At 36.9% G+C, this 21527-nt stretch overlaps 1 protein-coding gene across 1 annotated transcript in view; it reads right to left on the reverse strand.

Annotated features, from left to right (window-relative positions):
- CFAP54 (cilia and flagella associated protein 54) overlaps positions 1–21527 on the reverse strand; it is a 299509-nt gene that overhangs the window by 263595 nt on the left and 14387 nt on the right. Inside the window, exons 4-8 of the mRNA XM_031939791.1 lie at positions 21010–21181; positions 19010–19068; positions 12919–13062; positions 10493–10606; positions 10100–10201 (exon numbers count right to left, since the gene is read on the reverse strand). Of these exons, the coding sequence (XP_031795651.1) occupies positions 10100–10201; positions 10493–10606; positions 12919–13062; positions 19010–19068; positions 21010–21181 (591 nt within the window). The remainder of the gene's footprint in view (positions 1–10099; positions 10202–10492; positions 10607–12918; positions 13063–19009; positions 19069–21009; positions 21182–21527) is intronic.

The following is a 21527-nucleotide window of genomic DNA, read 5'->3' on the forward strand; positions in this document are numbered from 1 at the left end:
ATAACTCTGAGAAATAGATGCTATTATCGTCTTCATCTCTCTACATCACCCCCACACCCTGCTTCACTTTACAGATAAGAAAATGAGGGTGAGAGTGGTTAAGTGACAGGATCACCAAGCTAGTCAATACCTGAGACAGATCTTCCTGCCTCCAAGCCCATCACTCTACTCAATACACTACCTCCCTTACAATTTCATTGGAAATTTCAAAGGGAAATGGTATTTTTAATTATGCCCAATCCAAGAACTTTCTGAGAACATAGAGGGTCCAGAAATCATGAGAGAAAGTGATCACAATCTTCAAATTCATAAACTTCCAAGGAAGAGAACACTGGATACAATCCCAAGGCACTCCAGAGCAGGGGGTCAAACAATCAAATTGTTCTTGTTGAGGCAGATAGTTGGTGCAGGAGATAAGAGCACCACCCCTGAAGTCAGGAGGACTCTAGTTCAAATCTGCCTCAGACATTTAACACTTCCTGGCCTATCATCCTGGGCAAGTCATTTAACCCTGATTGTCCCAGCAAAAAGGGGGGAAAAAAGAATGTTCCTAAATTGCTCATCTCAAAATAGTAACATTATTTAAACTTCCTTCTTTTTTGTTCACCAAGACTTGTTATTCCAACTACAGATTAGACTAAGAATGGGGTTCTTAACATGGAGTCCATGAGCTTGTTTGGAGAGGAGTTGTCTTTTTTCTTTTAACATTTTGATAACTGTATTTGTTTATAATTTTCTCTATTTTATGCATTTAAAAATATTCTGAAAAAGGATTCATGAGAATCAACAATTGTCCAAGAGGTCCAGGACACACACACACACACACACACACACACACACACATAGTGATGACAAACTCTTCCATTAGATTTTTAGAAAGCAGATTTCAAAAAAGGTTAAAGGTTCAAAAAATGTGCATACCTGTTTCTAGTAAGACCCTTCAGCCCTGGAGTAGACCAAAAGCGGGCAGGCAGAAGTTTTAAGATTGCCAGAAAAGTAGTTCAAGATCTTCAGAGAATGGATATGAATTACATCAGGTTTAAAACTTCTAAATTCCTGAATGGTTGAAAAGTCCTAGAAAAGGAAATCCTGGCAATACAATCGCAAGTAATCCAATGAAGAAGAAAGGAGACTACAGTCTTCTTTATACAGTCCAAGAGAGGAATGAGGTCAAATAGGTAACTCTCCAACAAGCTCAGATCTTTTTAAAGAATCAATATTAATAAGAATATAACCAAGAACAAAGTATAAGTATGAAAAAGAGAAGGATCTTGTGAACAAAATACTATGGGCAAGAAAATAAAAGGTTTTTGGGGGGGTTATTTTTTGATTTGTTTTTTTTTTTATTGGGCTCACCCTTTGAGGAAATGTGAGTTTCACTGAAGAGAAAAAGAAAGGCTGAAATTTCTCCCTCCTTTCATCAGTGAAAACTATCTCAAATTGGGAAAGAGAGAAAGGGCATATTTAAGAGGGAATTCAAGCTCAAAACAGCACTTAGCTCTTTTAGATGAATTCAATTCTCTAGGTTCTTTCTTATTATCCAGGAGATATAAATATAATATCTGATTTGGCCTATTCAGTAGATGTGATGCAATGAATTGCCACAGCCCAAATAAAATTTATAGCCTCTAATATATATCAGCTCTTTAAGGAACTTCAAGAGCAAATGAGACAGAATCCAGGTAAGATTTATATCTTGCATGTCCACTCTCATAGTGGACTTCCAGGTCCTATTTTTGATGGTAATTCAAAGGCAGATAGCCTTCTAACTATGTTGGCCAATACTCTTTTATTTCAAGAAGCCCAAGAATCTCATTTTAAATACCATCAGGCTGCTCTAGCTTTATGTTTACAATTTGGAATAACAAGAGAGGAGCAAGGAGCATAATAAATAAAAGCCTGTACAACTTGCCTTCCTTTCTGTGCTCCTACACTGCCTCCAGGGAAAAACCCTCGTGGTTTGAGACTCAATGAAATTTGGCAAATGAGATGTGACCCATTATAAATCCTTTGGTCGTCTGTCTTTTATCCATGTTGTGGTAGACACATTTTCAGGATTCACTTTTGTAATACCAGCAGCAAAAGAGACAGCCTGAGTGGTCACTGAATTCCTTATACAAGCATTTGCAATTATGGGTGTGCCACAAGCAATAAAAACAGACAATGGACCTGCATATACTTCTAAATATTTTGCATACTTTTGTGCACAGTAGAAGATTTTACACACCACTGTCATACCCTTTAATCCTCAAGGACAGGCAATAGTAGAGAGGAGAAACAGAGACATCAAGACACTCCTCCAAAAACAAAAGAAAGGGAGAGCCACAGGTAACCCTAGAGAACTTCTAAATCTAGCTCTTTATACTCTTAACTTCTTGATTTTTGACAAAGATGCACTGGCTCTGGCAGACAGGTTTTATAACCCACCGGAAGGGCAGTGTCCAGTGAGAGCAGCTCCACTATCTTTAATCACCAGGTGAAGTGAAGATACCCAGAAAGTGGTGAATGGAAGGAACCAAATAGATTAACTGCTTGGGGGAGAGGGTTTGCTTGTATCTCCACAGATGGAGAAGGAATCAGATGGGTGCCAATGAGCCATATTCACCTTGTCCATCAGAGAGAGATAGAGCAGACCTTTGAGAAGAAGGAGAAGACCCAAGAAATGAGTGGTTCCACTGCTGACTGTGCCCACCACTGAACGAATGGCAATTATGGTGTTTGACTCATGGACATCAAAAATTGTTGGACTCCATAATCATTGGATTCTCTGAGACATGATAAGTTGATGTAGGATTTGAAAACCCTCAGGAATCATTGGATTCTCTGAGACATGATAAGATTGTTGTAGGACTTGAAAACCCTCAGGAATCATTGGATTCCCTAACACATAAAAAAACTGTTGCAGGACTTCAAAAATTTCCAGGGATGTGAAGCATGTGGACATGCTGAAGCATGTGGAGCAATGGATAGTAGATCGGTTTTGGACTATCTCTTGGCTGCTGAAGAAGGCATTTATGTGTGATTGTTGTTTACATATCCTCCTTCTAGGACTTCTGGAAATCTTTTACAGCACCATGTTGATTCATATTGTTTGTTATATCACTACTTGCATGTACAATTCATGTTTGTTACACCACGTTGAGCCTGCCCTGGCTGTGGGGAGAGTCATCACTAATAGCCTGTGCATTATTGCTATGTGCTTGTGTAACACCTCCCATGCTGATGGGTTTGTGCATACCTGTTTCTAGTAAGACCCTTCAGCCCAGAAACCTATGTTCTAAAACAAAAGAAAGCGGGAGATGTAAAGGGCTGAAACTCTGAGTAGGTGCACTGGAATCAGAAAACCGAGCACTTAAGGTTAATTACTTATTGCACAATACTCTATTAGCATATTCTTGGGAAATGGCCCTTCCCACTATTCTGTGCTGGCTCAGTCTTTTGGTGTATACAGACAATTGTAGGAGAGATTAGGGGATGGAGTAAGACAAGCCAGAGTCACTTTTGTGGTGGATGAGGAAAAAGGAGGTAGTGGAAAGCTTGTGTCCATTCCCTTCATTTCTACCCCTAAAGACCAAGAATGAAGACCAAGGACTCTTACTTATCCTGACTCTGGCTGATTCTAAGGCAGTCAGGGTGATAACTTGGTCTTTCACAGTTCCTAAACAAAGTTCTAGAATAAACTATTCGTTGGATGGCATATATAATTAGAAAAGATAATAGTTAAATATAGGTATTATCATGAATTTAATAAATTACATCACACTAACCTCATTGCTTTTGAGTGGGGTCAATAGGCTTGTTCTCCATTCATTTATTTATTTTCGTGTTTTTTCTGTGGGAATAAGTTGGCCAAATTCTTTGGAATTATTATGGATCTAAGAGATTATAATGTTCTGGGCTCAATGTGATCAGAACAGTGACATCCACAAATGAAGGCATCCTCCAGATGATCTCCCCATCCAATAGGGTTTTGCCTTTCACTCTGTATTGGACTCTTCCTTAGTGACTTCAGAAGCTTGAGTGAGTTTAATTAACAATGCAGATGACTTACCTATTTAACCAGTCCTCACCTCTTCCCCAAGCTCTAGCTTCACATCCCCAACAGCCTATTGGATGTTTTAAACTTTATGTTCTGAAGGCCTGTCCAAAACAGAATTCATTTTTTTCCTCATCCTATACCTCCCAATTTAATCCTCTTTCAAATTTCTCTGTTTTTTTTTTTCAAGGACACAACCATCTTTCCACTCATACAAATTTATAATTTCAGGATCATCCTCTACTCCATATTCTCATGTACTCCAAATATTCAAGCAATTGACAGTTTCATGTAATATAATTTGACTCTAGCACCATTTGCTCCTCAGAATGATGATGAAGGCCTTGAAACATTTTAAATTCATAAGTTCACGGGCACCACTCCTTCGCCCAGATCAAGAGATCACAACTGAAGCTAATAAGGCAGGCTGACTCAATCTGCTGAATCAATTGCAATCTGCAATCATTTAAAATGGGGCTTTGTAAACTTCTTCCATTCCACCCTTTTTCACCCAAGAAATTTTTATGCAACTCCCAGGTAATATAGGTATATAAAACAAGTATACAAATTAAATATTTACTGATAATAAATCATCATTCCATGATCCCCACATTTTTTGCAGGAACTCCATATGGGGTTACAATCCACAGATTAACAAACTTTGAATTAAAACACCTCCTCTTCAACACAGTTATCCAACCAGGACCAATTACAGAATGTTTACACGTAAACCAGTCTCCCCAAGAACATTCGCTTACAAGTCATTCAGATGCTTCTGGAAATAGCTCCCTAGTATTCTCCAGGCAGATTCATGTCACCTCAGAGAGTCTGGACAGTCTCCAGGGCCCTGGGACAGCTGTTTACACCTCTCCCACACCACCTTTTCTCTTCATTCACATAGTCACATCCTGGCTCAGGCCCTCTTAACCAGGAATACTACAATAACATCCTTCAGCCCAACCTCCAGGGTGACCAAAGCAAGATTTTCCTAATGTATAGGTCTAATATTTTAGTGTAATGACACACACACCCCAAGAAACTTTCTGTTAAAGTCTAATATCACCCCTTTCCTTCTAGGATCAAATATAAAATCCTTCATTAGGTAGGTTAGGTTCTTTACAAAGTAGCAACATCCAACTTTTCCTGATTTATTATAATGCCCCCCCTCTATAATCCAGTCACACTGATGTTCTTCTTTCTCTAGGAAAAAAAAAAAGGAAAGAAAAAGACTTTTTGCCTCCATATTGAAAGTCTTCCACTGGCTGGCTTTCTTGGTTGCCCACCTTCACCCACCCCAGCTACCAGTTGCTCCCCCTCCACTCCTTACTTTATATCTGTTTTATTTGAGGGGAAGATCCGCATGTAATCCTCTTAAGGGCAGGAAACAAAATGATTTTGTCTTTTTTTCCCAAAATGTACATAACAGTTGACACAATGGTATGTACTCAATAAAAGCTTGTTAATTGTTTATCTTTTGTATGACCTTGTCAAATACCTTCTTTAAGCATGTCTTTCTATATGATGTGGAAGTGCAAGTGAACAACTTATATGTGATTATTAATTTGTTGTGTCTGTCCTATATGTACATATGTATACTTACAAATACACATATTTAGACACATATGTATAGATAGACACACATACATATATACTTGGACTGAAATAGAAAAGGTGAAAATGAATTAAGTCCAGCACAAGACAGAGCAACCAGGATTGACTGCCTTTGGGAAACTGCAATTGCAAAATTCTTTCATGCCCCAAACTTCTCCCTCCCAACAAAGACTGGCCTTTTCAAGCCACATTCTCCTGATGATTCCAAAGAATGGAAGTGGAGGACAGTCCAAGAGCAACAGAAATGGTATTTGGTGGGCCTACAACACATTATAAACAAAGAATTCTAATGAAACATCTTAATTATTCTTAATTACAAACAGAATGCAGGCTTATAAAATATGGAAATAACAATTTAAAGGAATAGCTAACAGACTACTGATAGAATCAAGACTTTGAAAGAGTTTACTAGGTTGTAATTATGAACAAAAACCAACAACATGAAATTTAATAAGGGCAAACATCAATTCCTCCCCCCTTGGGCTCAAAATCCAAATACACAAATTCAAGATGTAGAAATTTTAAGCTATTCTCCATCATTCCCCACCGCTACCTCCCCTCCCGCCAAACAACTTAATGGGACTACCTTGATTTACATTAATATACATATATGTTATTTATTGGGGGAGGTACTACCATATTTCACCCCATCAGACCTCATGGAATTTTTTTTTCAGGTCTGATGCCACATTTTAAAAAGATTAATGAAAAGATGGAGTATCTTCCAAAGGAGAGCACCTAAGGAGTGCTGAAAGAGCTGGGGATATTTAATCTAAAAAAAGAGTAAAACTGAAAGGGATCAGATTCCTATCTTGTTCCATCACATAGGTGGTTTAGGTACAACAGAGAGCAGAATTAGGGCTGTTGAGGGACATTTTAGCACAATGTCATGAAGAACTTCCTAAAATAAATTTACAAAAATGGAATGGAGTTGACCCTTGAGAATCCTATCCAACGTGACTCTTTGCAACAATGAGATGACTCAGACTAGTTCCATGACCTTGTGCTGAGGACAGCCATCTACATCCAGAGAGAGAGCATTGTAGGAACTGTGTGGATCACAAGATAGTATTTTCACTCTTTTTGTTGTTTGCTTGCATTTTGTTTCCTTTCTCATTTTTATCTGATTTTTCTTGTACAGCAAGATAATTGTTTAAATACATATACATATATAGGATTTAACATATATTTTAAGATGTTCATATATATTGCATTACTTGCCATCTAAGAGAAAGGATAGGGAAAGAAGGGGAAAAATTGGAACACGAGGTTTTGCAAGGGTCAGTGTTGAAAAATTATCCATGTATAGGTTTTGTAAAGAAAAAGCTTTAATGAAAAAAAAACAACAACAGAGAGAAAGAATGCTGTCCAAGAGAAGGCAAGCAGCCATTGTGGCTGGGCAAGAGGAACCCACCCCAAAGGACCAGGCTGGCCATGCAGTTTCACTAAGGTTATCTGCCTGTTGTAGACACTAAGGAGCATAAGGTCCAAAGTGTGGATGAGCTCTGAATGCCAAAGGCTGCGGGTTTGGGGAACATGACCACAAAAATGGAAAATTCTTTTGTTTTGAGATTTCACAAGATCTCTCATGGAACATGGGTACTGTATATACCTCAATGGGGCCTTTGAGCTTACTTCCTAGAGAAGTCTCCCCTGATTGTTAGACATTAAGAAATAAGCACCTAGATTATTCCTGGGAATACATCAAAGCTACCAGATGGCATCAGATACTCAGAGCTCTCTCTAGGAGAGAGAAGGATTCAAGGAGAGACAGAAAGAAATGGGAGGAAATGGTGGGGGAGAGAGAGAGAAATAGATCAGACAACAACCAGGAAAAGCAGACAGAGAAGCTTTTTCTTAACCACTTCCTCTGTGCCAGGCAAAGGGCAGACCACTTCAAGTTCTCGTGAGGGTGGAGGTGGGAGCTGGAAATGGAGTAGGGGGAAGGAAGGGGATGGCCACAAGTTGGTCTGGGAAGCCATGTGATTTATATGCCGTTGATTCTGTCAGAGCTAACCCTAAACTCCCCTTAGAAGCTTTCCTCCCATCCCTCTTGCTTCAGATTGACAGTCTTCTCTATCCTAATTCAGGTCCCACAGTAAGGAGAAACCAGCCTATCCACAAGCTGAACGAGTTGCTATGTGCTGAGCCCATGGAACCTGTGGATCCTGAAGTGATCCAGCCCTCCCCATATGAACCTGGCTGGGCTCCTTGAGGCTTCCCCCTCCCTTTCTTTAATACTCTTCATAATGTTCAGCAATGATGCCCCAGCTCCGGCCCCAAGCAGCACTCTCTAGTTCATAAGACCCCTAGAATGGGTTTGTAATACTGGTTCTGGAACCATTAGGTGGTACATGGGGAAAAGTGAGTGACTTTGAATCAGGAATAACTCAATTAAAATCCAGCTTCAGATACTTAGTAGGGGTATGACCCTGGCAGGTCATTTTCCCACCATTTGTCTCAGTTTCCTCATCTGTAAAATGGGGATAATATTAACATCTCTCTCCCAGAGTTATTGTGAGGATCGAATGAAATAAAATATGTAAAGCAAATAACATGTGCAGAGAATTTGCTGCTAGCTATTTTTAATAGGAACAACAGCCAGATTCAAAATTTTAATATTTGATGTTCCTACTAAGAATGCAGTAAACATCTTTTCGATTCATAAGATATATCAATAAACATTTGCCAAGAATCTACCAAGTGCTGGGCACTATCCTTGATGAAGGGCATCCTAACAAGTCTGGAAAGATCAGCTGGAGCCATATGGTGAAAGGCTTTCCATGTTCAATAGACATTTTCATTTTATCCATTTATCAGATGGAAACATTGAAGTTTCTTCAGCTGAGAAGAAAAGTGATCAGGTAAAAACATGCCTTGGCAGGTCTGTGCAAGAAAGATTGGACAGAGGCAGAGAAAAAGCAGTTAGGCTACTTTCCAGACAAGAGGTTCTCAGGGCCTGAACTGCCCCTAAGAGTAGAGAAGCATTTTGTTTTCTTTCTCATTTTTTCCCTTTCTCATCTGATTTTTCTTGCACAGCAAGAAAAAAATATATGTTAAATCCAATATATGTATACATAACTATGCATACATATATTGGATTTAACATATATTTTAACATGTTTAACATAATATGTTTAACATATATTGGATTACTTGCCATCTAGGGGAGAGGGTGGGGGAAGGGGGGAAATTTTGCATGTTTTGAAAATAAAAAACTTTAATTTTTTTTTTTAAAGATATCCACACAGGAAAAGCAAAGTGGATGAAAAAATGTCTCCTGTTCAGACTATATTATGCAATGGGATGACATTCTATTGAGCTGGTCCATAAGTTTTCCATCTTGAAAAGGCCCTGAAGATGACAACAAACTGAGCCAAGAACTTAATTTTAATGTGTCTGGGAATCTGTATAATGTTTTTAATGCTTCCCAACTTTTTGCCTAAAACAAATGTCATCTTTAAATAATAATATCCTTCTGAAACACCACAGTTATACCTCACAGAATACAAGTCACTGAAACACAAAGGTTGTAGGTCATCAAAAGGGCAAAGAACATGTAGCATGAAAGAGCTGAGGCTCACAACACTTCCAAATGCATCCCAAACCAGATTTAAAATGCTACTAGGAAAAAAATAAATAAAAATACAATAAAACATAAATAATGTTAATATGTGATTTTTCTAAGTCAATATGTACTTACAGGGATCTGGTTTAGCAGTCCCCTATTTTTATCTGAAATCATCAGGCTATCACATAGACCACAAAGAAGGATTAGACGGAAGAAGAGGTATAAAAGATATTATCAAACAATGTAGCACCATGTATGTGTGGACAATGTGGGTCCATAATGTGGCCAAAGTGAAGAATAACTGATGGAGATTCTGTGTTGTTCTGTTACTCACTCAATGTCAAGAATACTAAAGAGGAAGTCCCCAGTATATTGGGTAGATGTTCCATAGAGCACAGAGCATTATAGGAGGTATGGACAAGTTGCAGTCTGCACCATAGGAGACAGTACCCTCATCAGGAAGGTTAGGGATATTTTGAAGTATTTAAATAAGTCATCCCCCAGCTTGTTATTTTAGTTACTCTCTACACAGCTAAGGGCCCTGTGATCTGTTATTACCCATGATTTATATTTAACTTTGCATGATCAACTATATCTTCGTCTCAGCTGAACTGGTACCTCAAGTCTAAAGCCTGAATGTCCATTCTCCCCCCACTCCTTAGCAGAAAAGTGCTCCTGCTATATTAATAAACTGCATCCTGAGACAATAAAGATAAAAGAAAAAAAATGCCTCTTCTCTAGCTGACAGCAGAATCAAGAACTGATCAACACATAGGCCTTGGCAGTCATTACTTTTTGGATGTTTTTAAATGTATTTTTTAATTACAGTTATCTTCTACCTATATTGAGAAAATTCCCATAATCCATAATCCCAGACTTACATTCTGTATTTCCCGTAAATTAATTCTTGGTTTCGTCCTTATGAAGAACTTGGTCTTTCTTCGAGGTTCAAATACTGCTCTCTTGAAGATCATCACTGCCATCTGCATCCCAGAGAATGATATTTAAAAGTAATAATCAGTGTACATGTATAACCTATATCAGATCTTGCTGTCTTGGAGAGGGAGAAAGGAAGGGAAGAAGGGAGGGAAAAATCTTACAAAAATGAATGTTGAATACTATCTTTATATTTAATTGGAAAAATAAAATACTATTGAGAAAATAAAATAAAAAATATAAGTAACAATAAAAAATATTCTTTTGTATTCTACAGAAAGCGAACATAACCAAATGGAAAATGAAGCAATTTTCTCTGATTTCATTCATTTGTATACCTTTATGGTGGCTTCTCTAAAGCACTTTTTTGATTCTTGCCGTGGTGGTGTAAGGCTTATTACTTGTAAGTGCAATAATTCATCAATTTTTCCCAAGCCTCGCCGAGCAAATATCTATTATGGATTAAACAATTTTAAAAATTGTTATGTCTAATAGAAGAGCAATGATTATAAATTTGTCAAGAAAGCAACCACATTTTATTCTTCACATTCCTTTTCTGACATCAAGAACTTTCCAAATAATATAACATGAACTATTACTTCCTTGGAAATAATCAATTAACTTTTTTTCAACATAAAAAGTAGGCAAGATGTTATATATGTTCATTTGGCTAGGCAATCCCTAAGTAAAAATCAGAATTCAAAAGGAAACCTTTTCCTTAATCTAAATTACAATCAAATGGATTGGTTCATCATTATATAAGAATTTGCAGAAAGAATTCCCCCCCCCCCGAAGAACTTTTTATTAAAAAAAGCACATAGAAGCTATAATAGTCTCATAAACTAAAGTCAGTTGTTATCTTAACAGAGCTCTTTTTTGCATATTTTGCAAAAATTTCGTTGAGGTTTCACCCAAACCCTTTTTAATTCATTTAGCAATTTGAATGATACAAGACCCTGAAGTTAACACACATGAAAATTTTAACAGAAGTATAGGAAAAAATCCTAATTTCCAAAATGAAACATTATATATAATCAGGAGTTAATGTTCTTAATGGTGAGGTGGTTTGACTATTTAATTCAATCCAACATTTATCATGTAGCTATTACAAACAAGAAGTTAAGGGTGCAGGGGATAGAGCACCAAGTCTGAAGTCAGGAAGACCTGTCTTCAAATATGGCCTCAGACACGACATAGCTGTGTGACCCTGGGCAAGTCACTTAACCCTCTTTGCCTTAATTTCCTCATCTATCAAATGAGCTAGAGAAAAAAAAAAATAAGCTAGTGTCATCTCCAGCCTTAATCTCATTGGAGAGAAAATAATCTCCCTTCACTGTAGAGTTTTCATAAGTGCTAAAAAGCCTCCCATCATTATTCCATGCATTCCTTCGACTCCAGATGGAGCAGTTTCATGGATAGCCCCTCTAAGAAGGGAAAAAAATAAATGAAGCTACACAGCAACAATCATGGGAACTGATTAACTTAATTTTCTGACTCAAGGCTAAAATCAAAATGAGAGAGGTGTTGAGGAATGGATGGAGGGACAGAAAATAGGCTAAGAGAAGACAAATTGAGAGTAAAATGAAGAAGGGAAGTCACAGGTATAGAGGTACTGAAGCGGGGGGAAGGAATAAAAGATCACAGGCTCCAAGATTTAGAGCTGGAAGGGACATTGATTCATATAATCCAACCCCATAATTTTATAAATGAAAAATCTGAAGCTCAGAAAAGTTACTCATATTGTCCAGAGTCACAAAGGTAGTGCCAGAGCAGGCATATAGACCCAAGTCCTCAGAACCCAGAGATATGGGACAAAATAGATCAGGGCTTCTTAAAACTTTTTCCATTCATAACCCCTTTTCATCCAAGAAATTTTTACACAATCCTGATTACTTAGGGATCTAAAATAGGTATACAAATCAAACATTTACTGATAATAAATCATATAAGAATTTGCTTTAAAACAATTCTTTGTAATACATAGAAGTTTACCATTTATTTATTAAAGACAAAAGCAAATTTGCATATTAATGAGAATGCTTGTTTATTTTTACATAAAGAATTAAATCTTGACAGCATATTTGATACTGCAGGACAAAGAAAATGTCCAACTCTTTTCAGAGTTGTTTGATGTTTTGATATCTTGCAATGTCATTTGCAAATGACTCCATATGGGATTGCAAAGCAGAGTTTAAGAAGTTGCGAACAGGAAAAACAAGTCAAATGAGAGAAGTGGAGCAAGAGGTAAGTGAGAAGAAGTTGAGCAGTTTTACCTAAATAAAGGCATAAAAATCATTACCAATAAAATTTGGATGGAAAATGTCATCCACATCCAGAAAGACAGCTATGAAGAACTGAATGTAAATCAATATATGCTATGTTCATTTTTTTTTTCTTCTGGTTTTTTTCCCTTTTGTTCTGATTTTTCTCTCACAACATGATTCATATGGAAATATGAAAAAAATGAATGTGCTTTAATAATTTTTAAAATTGTTTTACATGTAACTGGGAAAAATGAAAACACAAAAAAGTAAAATTTAAAAAAAAAAAAATATATATATATATATATATATATATATATATATATATATAAAAGCATGTTGTTCTTGTGCTTTTAAATGTTAATTTTAGGGCAGCTAGTTGGTGCAATGGATAGAGCAGCAGCCCTGAAGTCAGGAGGACCTGATTGCAGTCACTTAACCCCAATAGCCTTAGCAAAAAAAAAAATCAGTTTTATTGGATTTAAAAATTGGTTTCCAATTACCTCTCCCTGAGTTCCAATTTGGCAGTCATAGTAGCACTGGGAAACAGCAGTGTAAAGGGTAGCTCTCCAAGTCAGATATCTAACCCCTAAGAGGGTTGTGGAGGATTCCATAGAGATACTTGCCCAGAGCAAGTATTCCAAGGCCTGTGAAAGAACAAATATGATTTTGTATTTTTGCCAAAATTTAGTAAATCTAAAATGGCCAAACCTGAAATCTCATTGAAATTTCTCACAGTAGAGAAACCCCACTGTCCCCAAACCTACACAGATCAGCCCTGTCATGGAATGTATAGTCTTTGAGACTTGTCTGAGCAGTTTAAGTGATTTGTCCAAGCCACTGTGTAACAAAGGCCAAGATTTAAACCGTGGTCTTTTTGATTCCCAGACTAGCTCACCATCCATTAAACTACACTATCTTTCTCAAGTCTAAAACCAAAAAGAATAAGGAGGTAAGGGCAGGAGGGTAATAAGTAGCATTATATATGTAATATATTACATATATATATATATATAATATATATACTTATATATAAGTATAAGAGTAATAAGACAGAACAAACAGAGCAAAATAAAGAAGGAAAATCACAAGCATAGGCACTGAAAGAAAAAAAAAGAAATAAAGATTATAGACTCCAAGATTTAGAAGGGACATTCATTCATACTGAAGTTCTCTATTGAAGGTTGTTAAGGATTCTAAATATTTGATGTGCTTACACTACAATTCTTCAATATAGACCAATGCCTCCTAAAAGTAAAATGTTGAAATAGTGAAAAAATGCATTAGCAAAATCTACAATCATATTTCTGTTCTTGCTATATCCTCCTTCATCCTCCCCCCACCCATGTCTATACCCTCACTAATACTACCATTTTATCTCTTAACCAGTTCTCTACTCTAATTCTATCTGTCAAAACAATATGGTGGCTATAGGTATTGTCTCTGTCACTGAGAAACTTTCTGAGGATGGATAGATGAGGAAAATGAGAATAGCATGGGAAGAGTCAAGATTTAAGAAGGCTTTGTTTTGTCCCAAAAAAATCCATCTTCCTTTAACTAAGTTAAGAATTGTATCTAATTCCAACAATAACATCTAGACATTATTTTCACTGCTAATTTGGGACTTTAGTGTTAAAGAACCAGGCAAGTGCCAATTTCAGGATCAAAGATAAAAAGCTATTTCCAAAAATAAGGATCAATGCTGAAGTGTTTCCTCTTGTTCCTAGAAAATAGAAAATGTATCTGTTACTACTATTCATTTCTCATGGAAATTATTAGCTTTGCTCCTAGTTTTTTACAGAAAGACTAAATCTCTTTGAAACTCTTTATTTTACCAAAAAAAATTCATAAGAAAAAAGAATCTGTAAAGGAAATAATTTGGGTGGAAAATATAAATATAAATATATTTCTATATTTTAATGCAAGGATACAATTAACAAATTTAGCCACAGGGTGTCACTGCAACACCACTTACATCCTAAAGGAAACTGAGAAAGGCTTTCTAAATTTAAAATGGTAGCTAGAATAAGGTTGTATCAGCTGCCAAATTGGGAGATAATTTCAATGTTTGTGCAAAATAAAAATATGAGGCAACATTTTCAAATTTTTAATATTAATTCCCCTAGCTAAATCAACAGTAAAAAATAAATTTAAATTAAATATATGCCTTTTAAATATAACATTATAACTTACTAATTACACCACAACCTAAAATGAAACTGGATTCTCTATCTTTACTACAATGTCAACAACAACAACAACAAAAAATTAGCTAGAGATAGAGAGATGAAAATGGAGAAGTAGGGACAGTAAAACAGAGACAGAAACAAAGAGAGAAAGAGAGAGGGAGACAGACAGAGAAGGATGGGGGAAGAGAAAGGAGAAGAGATGGAAAAAGAGCAAGCTTCATTTGCTGCCTTCCTCCTCAATATACTATTTGGCTTGATTTTCCCACCTGTGCTGCTGTTAGGGCCTATCTTGGTCACCGAAATCTCTACGGGAATTAAGGATTGTGACAATAAGTAAATCATGAGGCTGCTCCCAGCTTATCCCCCTTCCCCAAGCATAGCTGGTGTTTGAGCAGAGCTGGGCTCAGATTGAGCCCAAAGTGCTCCCTTCCTTCCTTCCTTCCTTAAGCCCCCTCAGTGACAGGACTTTCACCCCCACTTGTTTCAGTTCTGGGACTAGGCTGGAGCCCTGGGGGCTCTGGAGGGAATGGAGGAAAGTTCTGCACTCAGGTTAGAAGAAATTCTTGGTCTACTCTCAGTGGAAGCTAAACCCCAGAGAACCCACAGAACTCATCTAAAAGAAAATGTAAAATGAAGGGGCCAGCCCAGATTACCTCTGAGACCCCTTCCAGACCTAACCCGAGCAGAGAGGCTGAGGTCTTTGCCCGGCACCCCATGATGCCATTGGGCCTCTTGGAGATCCGAGGACGAACAACAAGTAGACCCCAGCTCTGTACAAGCCCAGGATATTACTCAGAGCCAGGCCGAACAGCCAAAAGTGTTTGGAAAGGACCCACTGACTCCATGCTGACCCAGACCTATAGTTCTAGAACCACCATTAATCCCAAATGGAGGGAGAGGGGAAGAGATCAGGAGCTGATTACAAGTCTTCATCTTGCTTCTCACCATCTGGCAATCTTCGGTTGACTTTTTGTGGGGTTCCTTCCTCAGTTATTGTGCCTTCCTCACTCATACAACATGTAGAATAGGGGGTCTGTCAACTTTTTTACTTAATATTTAGAACTTTAATATCTAAAACTTAATATTTTATTTAATATTTTTCATTTGGAATTTGTGAATTTTTTATTTAATTTAAAACGAATTTTTATTGAATTTCAGTTGATAACTATTTCAATTTAACTATTTTTTTTTTCAACATTAAGTATTTTATTTTATGCATTTAAAAATGCTGTTCTGAGCAAAGGTCCATAAACTTCACCATACTTCCCAAGGGGAAAGCTATGACACACAAAAAAGGGTTAAAAAACCAGTGATCGAGAAACATATGCGACAAGGCATGATTTACATAAACTACAATAACAAATTATATTAAGATGCCTCAAGCTAAATTAAAATTCTCCCAGGGTGACTATGAACAAAAAGCTAACAGTCAAAAGTTGGCAGAGACATAGCCGTCCTCCTGGCTTTGGCAGCCAGACCCTGGTTAAGGAAGGGAGCCATGGCATGGTTGTTCTGGGGAGCAGAGTTTATTGCTAGACCAAGGGCAACAAGAAGATGGGATTTCTTTTTAGAAAATCATCTGGAACCGAATGCTATCTCTGGAGGAATCTGGAGGCCAGCTTTACAGTGTGCATACCCTCCCTTGTAATTAGTACTTAAAGTACCATCCATGACAAGCATTTTGAAATTCCAAAGGCTCTAGATAATGTCCTTCTGCTCTTTGGCAGGGAGCAAATAGGCGGCTCCTATTGTCCTCTTAGAATTTATACTAACTTTTAAAATGCAGAGAGATTTGTTGTTTCAATTAATACAATTTTAAATACTTCTGAGCTCTTAACATCAACTTCTTCAGGAAACAGGTTTACATAGCACTGGCAAAAAAAAAATGTCCAGCCATGTGGCAAGTGCCAGTAACAACTCCAAAATGGCCCCACTGGGAATGTTAGTCTCATTTCTTGGCCAGAGTCCTGATGTTAGGACAATGGATGCAGGGGAAGAATGATCGACAAAAATACCATTAACATTTGCAGTAAGTTAACAACAGTCAAGTTGCAGCAATTCCTGTGAGATGAAGGTCACATTGGCGAAGTTTGTTGGTGGGAGGGTGACATTACAAAATAAAATTCCCTGGCACCCTAAGATAAAAACTTGGTTACAGAGTCTGAGTGCCTGTCTGTAACCAGCGGCTAGACTCAGAGTCGGACACTTACCACATGTGTGACCCTGTGCAAGTCAATTAACTTCACTCTGCCTCAACTTCCTTATTCGTAAAACAAAGATGTCAAGGCCTCCACAAAAGTTTCTTAACCTTTTCTGTGTCTTAGATTCTTCTGGCAGAGGGAAAAGCCTATTGATCCTTTCTTAGAATCATGTTTTTAAATGTACAAAATAAAATTTATAGGATTACAAAGAAAACCAGTTATATTGAAATGCAGTAGTCAAAATATTAAAAATATGAGTTAACCAGACCCCAATTAAGAACCTCTGCTCTCAGGTTTCCTCGGAGCTCTAAATCCAAGGCTCTATGACCTGGGTCTGGCAAAAGTGCAAGACCACACAAAGCCATTAATAGCTACTGTTAGTCTCCACCATTGGCTACTCATCTGGGCAGCCCCAATACAAAGTTATTAGGGGTGACCCTGAATATCAACGAGAAGCCTACATAACCCAATTGAGAGCCTCAGAGCTCGGATGGCAAGAGAACTCAAGCATGGGGGGGGTGGGGCCTCCGTGACTGAGAGCCTGGAGATGGCCCAGGGGAGGAGGAGTTCTGACCAGGAGGGGAAAGTGAAGAGACCCTGGTTCTGTTGGATTATCTGGATAATCTGACTCTGGTAAGTGGCAGAAGTATCATTCCAGAGCCCAGAAGGCCAGTGGCTTTCTCTAACTATGTCCTAGGCCTCCTCTTCCTTGTGAGGGTGTAAATCATTGGTATAATGCTCTATTAGCAATGGAATATCGATCCAGTTCAGCTCAGACAAGAGGAACCATTTATTAAACTTTATTTTTCTTGTTTTGGCATGTATGCCTGTGTGTCTTTTCTTTTACAATGTGGCTAACACAGAAATATGTTTTACTTGTCTTCACAGGTACAATTGATATTGTATTACTTGCCTTTTCAAAGAGTAAGAGAATGGCAGGAAGAAAGGAGAAAATTTGGAACTCAAAACTTTAAAATATTAAATGTCTTTAAGTTATTTTTACATGTAATTGGAAATATTTAATGAAATAAATCAGTGAATTTGTTAACAACAAATTTTATTTGTAATAAGGGATGCCAGAGTGATTTGGTGAATGACTGGGATACAAGAGATTTTTTTAAAAGAATTAGACTTTTATCATTTTCAATTATTTAGCATACCACAAAGATGGAAGAAGGAGAAAGTCCAACAGTCAGAAGACCTGTTTCTGAATCCTGCCAAAATGGCAATTTGCTACATACAAATATACCTTTCAATGCTCATCAATAAACTCTGCCTCCAAAGTCATCATAAAAATAGTCAATCGACTATTATTTTTACAATGGCAAAAGACTGAAAATCAAAGAATGGCTGACAAAAATCATTGTATGTTGATGTAATAGCAAATTATGATCCTGTCTTCCAAATTATCAATACAAAGCCTATGAGAAAATATGCAAAATAAATAAATAAATAGATAATATAGAATAAAATCAGGGGAAAAAAGAAAGACCAAAGGCCTAGAAAAGGAAAGCATCTTCTGTGATTGTTGATCATTTATTTGGTTCTGTCTTATTTGTGGCTAGGAATTTAAAGTATCATTTTATCTTTCACTTTATAGTTTTGATTATTTTGAGGCTGAGAAGGAGCCTGGTACAGGAGATACAGAGCTGTCCTCGGGGTCTAATCCACCATTGCCAAATCCTGGCTCTGTGATCCTGGGTAAGTTACAATAATTTTTTAGAACTCAAAGTTTCTAAGTTCAAGACAAGATATCAGCCTACTATGATGAGAAAGTTTCCTTTACTAGAAGTCCCCTATAGTAATGAAAACACAGATCTAATCCTTATCTCTCTCCATGTTTGTTATATTATTTCTAACATGTTTTTAATTAAAAAGTAATCTTTTCAAAATATAAGCCTAAAAACAAACTTGGGAAACAAACGAAGCAAAGTACAACTCAAAGTCTTTTCTTTATAAATATTATTTTTTTCCAATTACATATAAAGATAGCTTTCAACATTCATTTTTTATAAGATTTTGAGTTCCAAATTTTTCTCCCTCCTTCCCTCTCCTCTCTCTTTCCCAAGACCTCAAGCAATGGGATATAGCTTATACAATTGTGCAATTGCTTTAAACATATTTCCATATTAGTCATGTACAATTTAAAGTCTTAAGATGAATCAATTAAATTAGAATAAATCTTTCAATACTTCATATCATACCTTCGCAGACAGTCCAATAACCATCAGCTTCCTGCAAATCCTATATATGTGAATTGTACCTAAGGGAAGAAAATATTAAGTTAATAACTTTTCCAATGAAATGATAGCAATCAGAGATTAGAAATTTTCGACTTGAATTGTGTTGGAGCCAGGTTCAATTGGTTTTGGAAAACTGGATGTTAAATTTTCTGTGTGAACATTTACACCTCAAAACCCAGAAAATTAAAAATTAGGGCCTGATTTTTGGGCCCTGGGCAAATGAAAATGAAAAATGTATTTGTAGGCAATTTCTTTCCCCCGAGAGCCAGTTGTTAAACCTTTACCACCCCCATCTAAAATAAGTGATCTGGAAAATTGGTGACATTATAGAGACTGAACTTCCCTAGGAGTTCTGATTTTCTAGAAATGTTCAAGTAAAAATATTCAATGAAAGAATTTTAACACAAATTTTAAATGACAGTAGATCCAATGATGTTTTAATCTTAACTTTTCAGGTAATTTTGACTTGAAAACTACACCAAATTTTTTTTTAAAGTGTGTATAAGGATATGAGTTACATAAATAAAAGGTTTTGTTAAGGCACATAAAAAGGTTCACATATTCGCCTATATCATTTAAAAGTCTCCATTATCTGTGTAATGATCTGGACAAAGGAATATAAGTAAATAAGGAAATTAATTAAATAATTAAGAATAATGCCCTGAGAAGTATGAGGCAGAAGCACATAAGCTGTTATTTATTTTTGGAGGACAAAGGAGTGAATAAGGAATAGGGAGGAGGGCTATTGTCAGAGGGAGTAGCATGGAGGCAGCATAGAGGGTGACCCTCCTTGGGGAAGTCATTAGGTGGAAAAGTTTGGGAATTATAGAGTTAAGAGGGATTACACAGGGCTAAGAAATCTCTTAAAAAACCAAACCAAATAATGCAGAGCTTAATTTTACTTGGAATGTCTAAAATTGTTGGGGGGGAGGGGCAGTGGAGGGTTAAGTGGTCAGAGAAGTTTGGAAAAATGACCACCAGTGAGCACAGATGGGAACAATTTCCATTCATATCAATACTCTTGAAATCATGGGCATTTAAACATTTTTTTTTTATTGAAGAAGATTTTTATACCTAAACATATTTTGCCAAAAGAATGTTTCCAAAAAGTGTTTATAATTGTAGACAACCACACAGTACTAAATCTGGAGCCAGGAAGTCCTAAGGTCAAAATCTACCTTACACACTTAGAACTGTATGACCTGGGCAAGACTTTTAATCTCTGTTTGCCTCAGTTTCCCTATTTGTAAATTGGGAATCATAATAGCACTTCCTCCAGGGTTGTTGTCAGGATCAAATGAGATAATGGATGTGAAGTGCTTTGCAAATCTGAAAGCAGTACAGAGAAGTCAGGTATATTGTTTATTATAACTTCTAAATATGAAGATCAATAGCTAAGATTCATTGCCCAACATGAGAATATGAAAAAAAAAATGTTTCTAATGCACAGAATTACAGAGTTATGGAACTCAGCTAGGGAAAAAAATTCTTTTTTTTTTCTTTTTAAATGTTTATTCTTTTTTTATAAACTAATGAGTAAAGGTAGAAAGCTAGTGGTCTCTACCCAAATAGTAGGAAGTCAAAGTAGAATGGTATTTGGAACAAATCTGTCATTTTTTCAGTCTTGTCTGGCTTTCTGACTTTGGAGTTTTCTTGGCAAAGAGATTGGATTATTCTCCAGCTTATTTGACAGATCAAGAAACTGATTCAAGCAGGGTTGGCTTGCCTAAGGTCACCCAGCTACTAAGTATCTGAGGCCAGATTTGAACTCAGGAAGAAGAGTCTCCCTCCAGCACCCTGAACATGATAGCACCCCCAAAACTGATGATGAAATCAAACATTCTAGAAGAGCACCACACAAGTATTGAGTAAATAGGCTTGAAATAAGACCAGCCAGGTTTCCTAGAAGGTTCAGCCTGTTCAGGAAGCTGAAGTCCTTCACCTCCCTGCCATTCCCGTACCATTGTAGACGATCCAGCAGAGTTTCTCGAAGGAGAGGGCCACTTGCATGATGAGTCGCCAAGTCGACAATATGTCAAAGCACTGATGCACACTCAGCTCATTCCCAAAATGGGGATCGTCGGCACAGATCACATGGTAAAGGCACAAGCATTTCCCTTCTAAAGCACGAAACTAAAACACAGAGAAAAAAGTCAAAGCAAAAACCAATCAACAGTTCCCTTAATTTCTCATATTTTCTATGATAAGAACAAACCCAGGTCCAATTTGTTAGATTCCTGCAGGGATTAATGTGCAGAACCTTCTATCGTAGGGATATTCTTCAAAAAAAAAAAAAAAAAAAAAATATATATATATATATACATTTAGCCAAGACTGACTCATTTTCTCATGGAATTCACAAATATATATATATATATATATATATATATATATATATATATATATATGGAAAGAGTCTTATTGAAATGCAGAGTGGTTTGGTGCAAAGAGTTCTGGACTCTATAGAGCTAAGAAGTAT

The sequence above is a fragment of the Sarcophilus harrisii genome, chromosome 5 (genome assembly GCF_902635505.1).
Source record: "Sarcophilus harrisii chromosome 5, mSarHar1.11, whole genome shotgun sequence".
In the NCBI taxonomy this organism is placed as follows: Eukaryota; Metazoa; Chordata; class Mammalia; order Dasyuromorphia; family Dasyuridae; genus Sarcophilus; species Sarcophilus harrisii.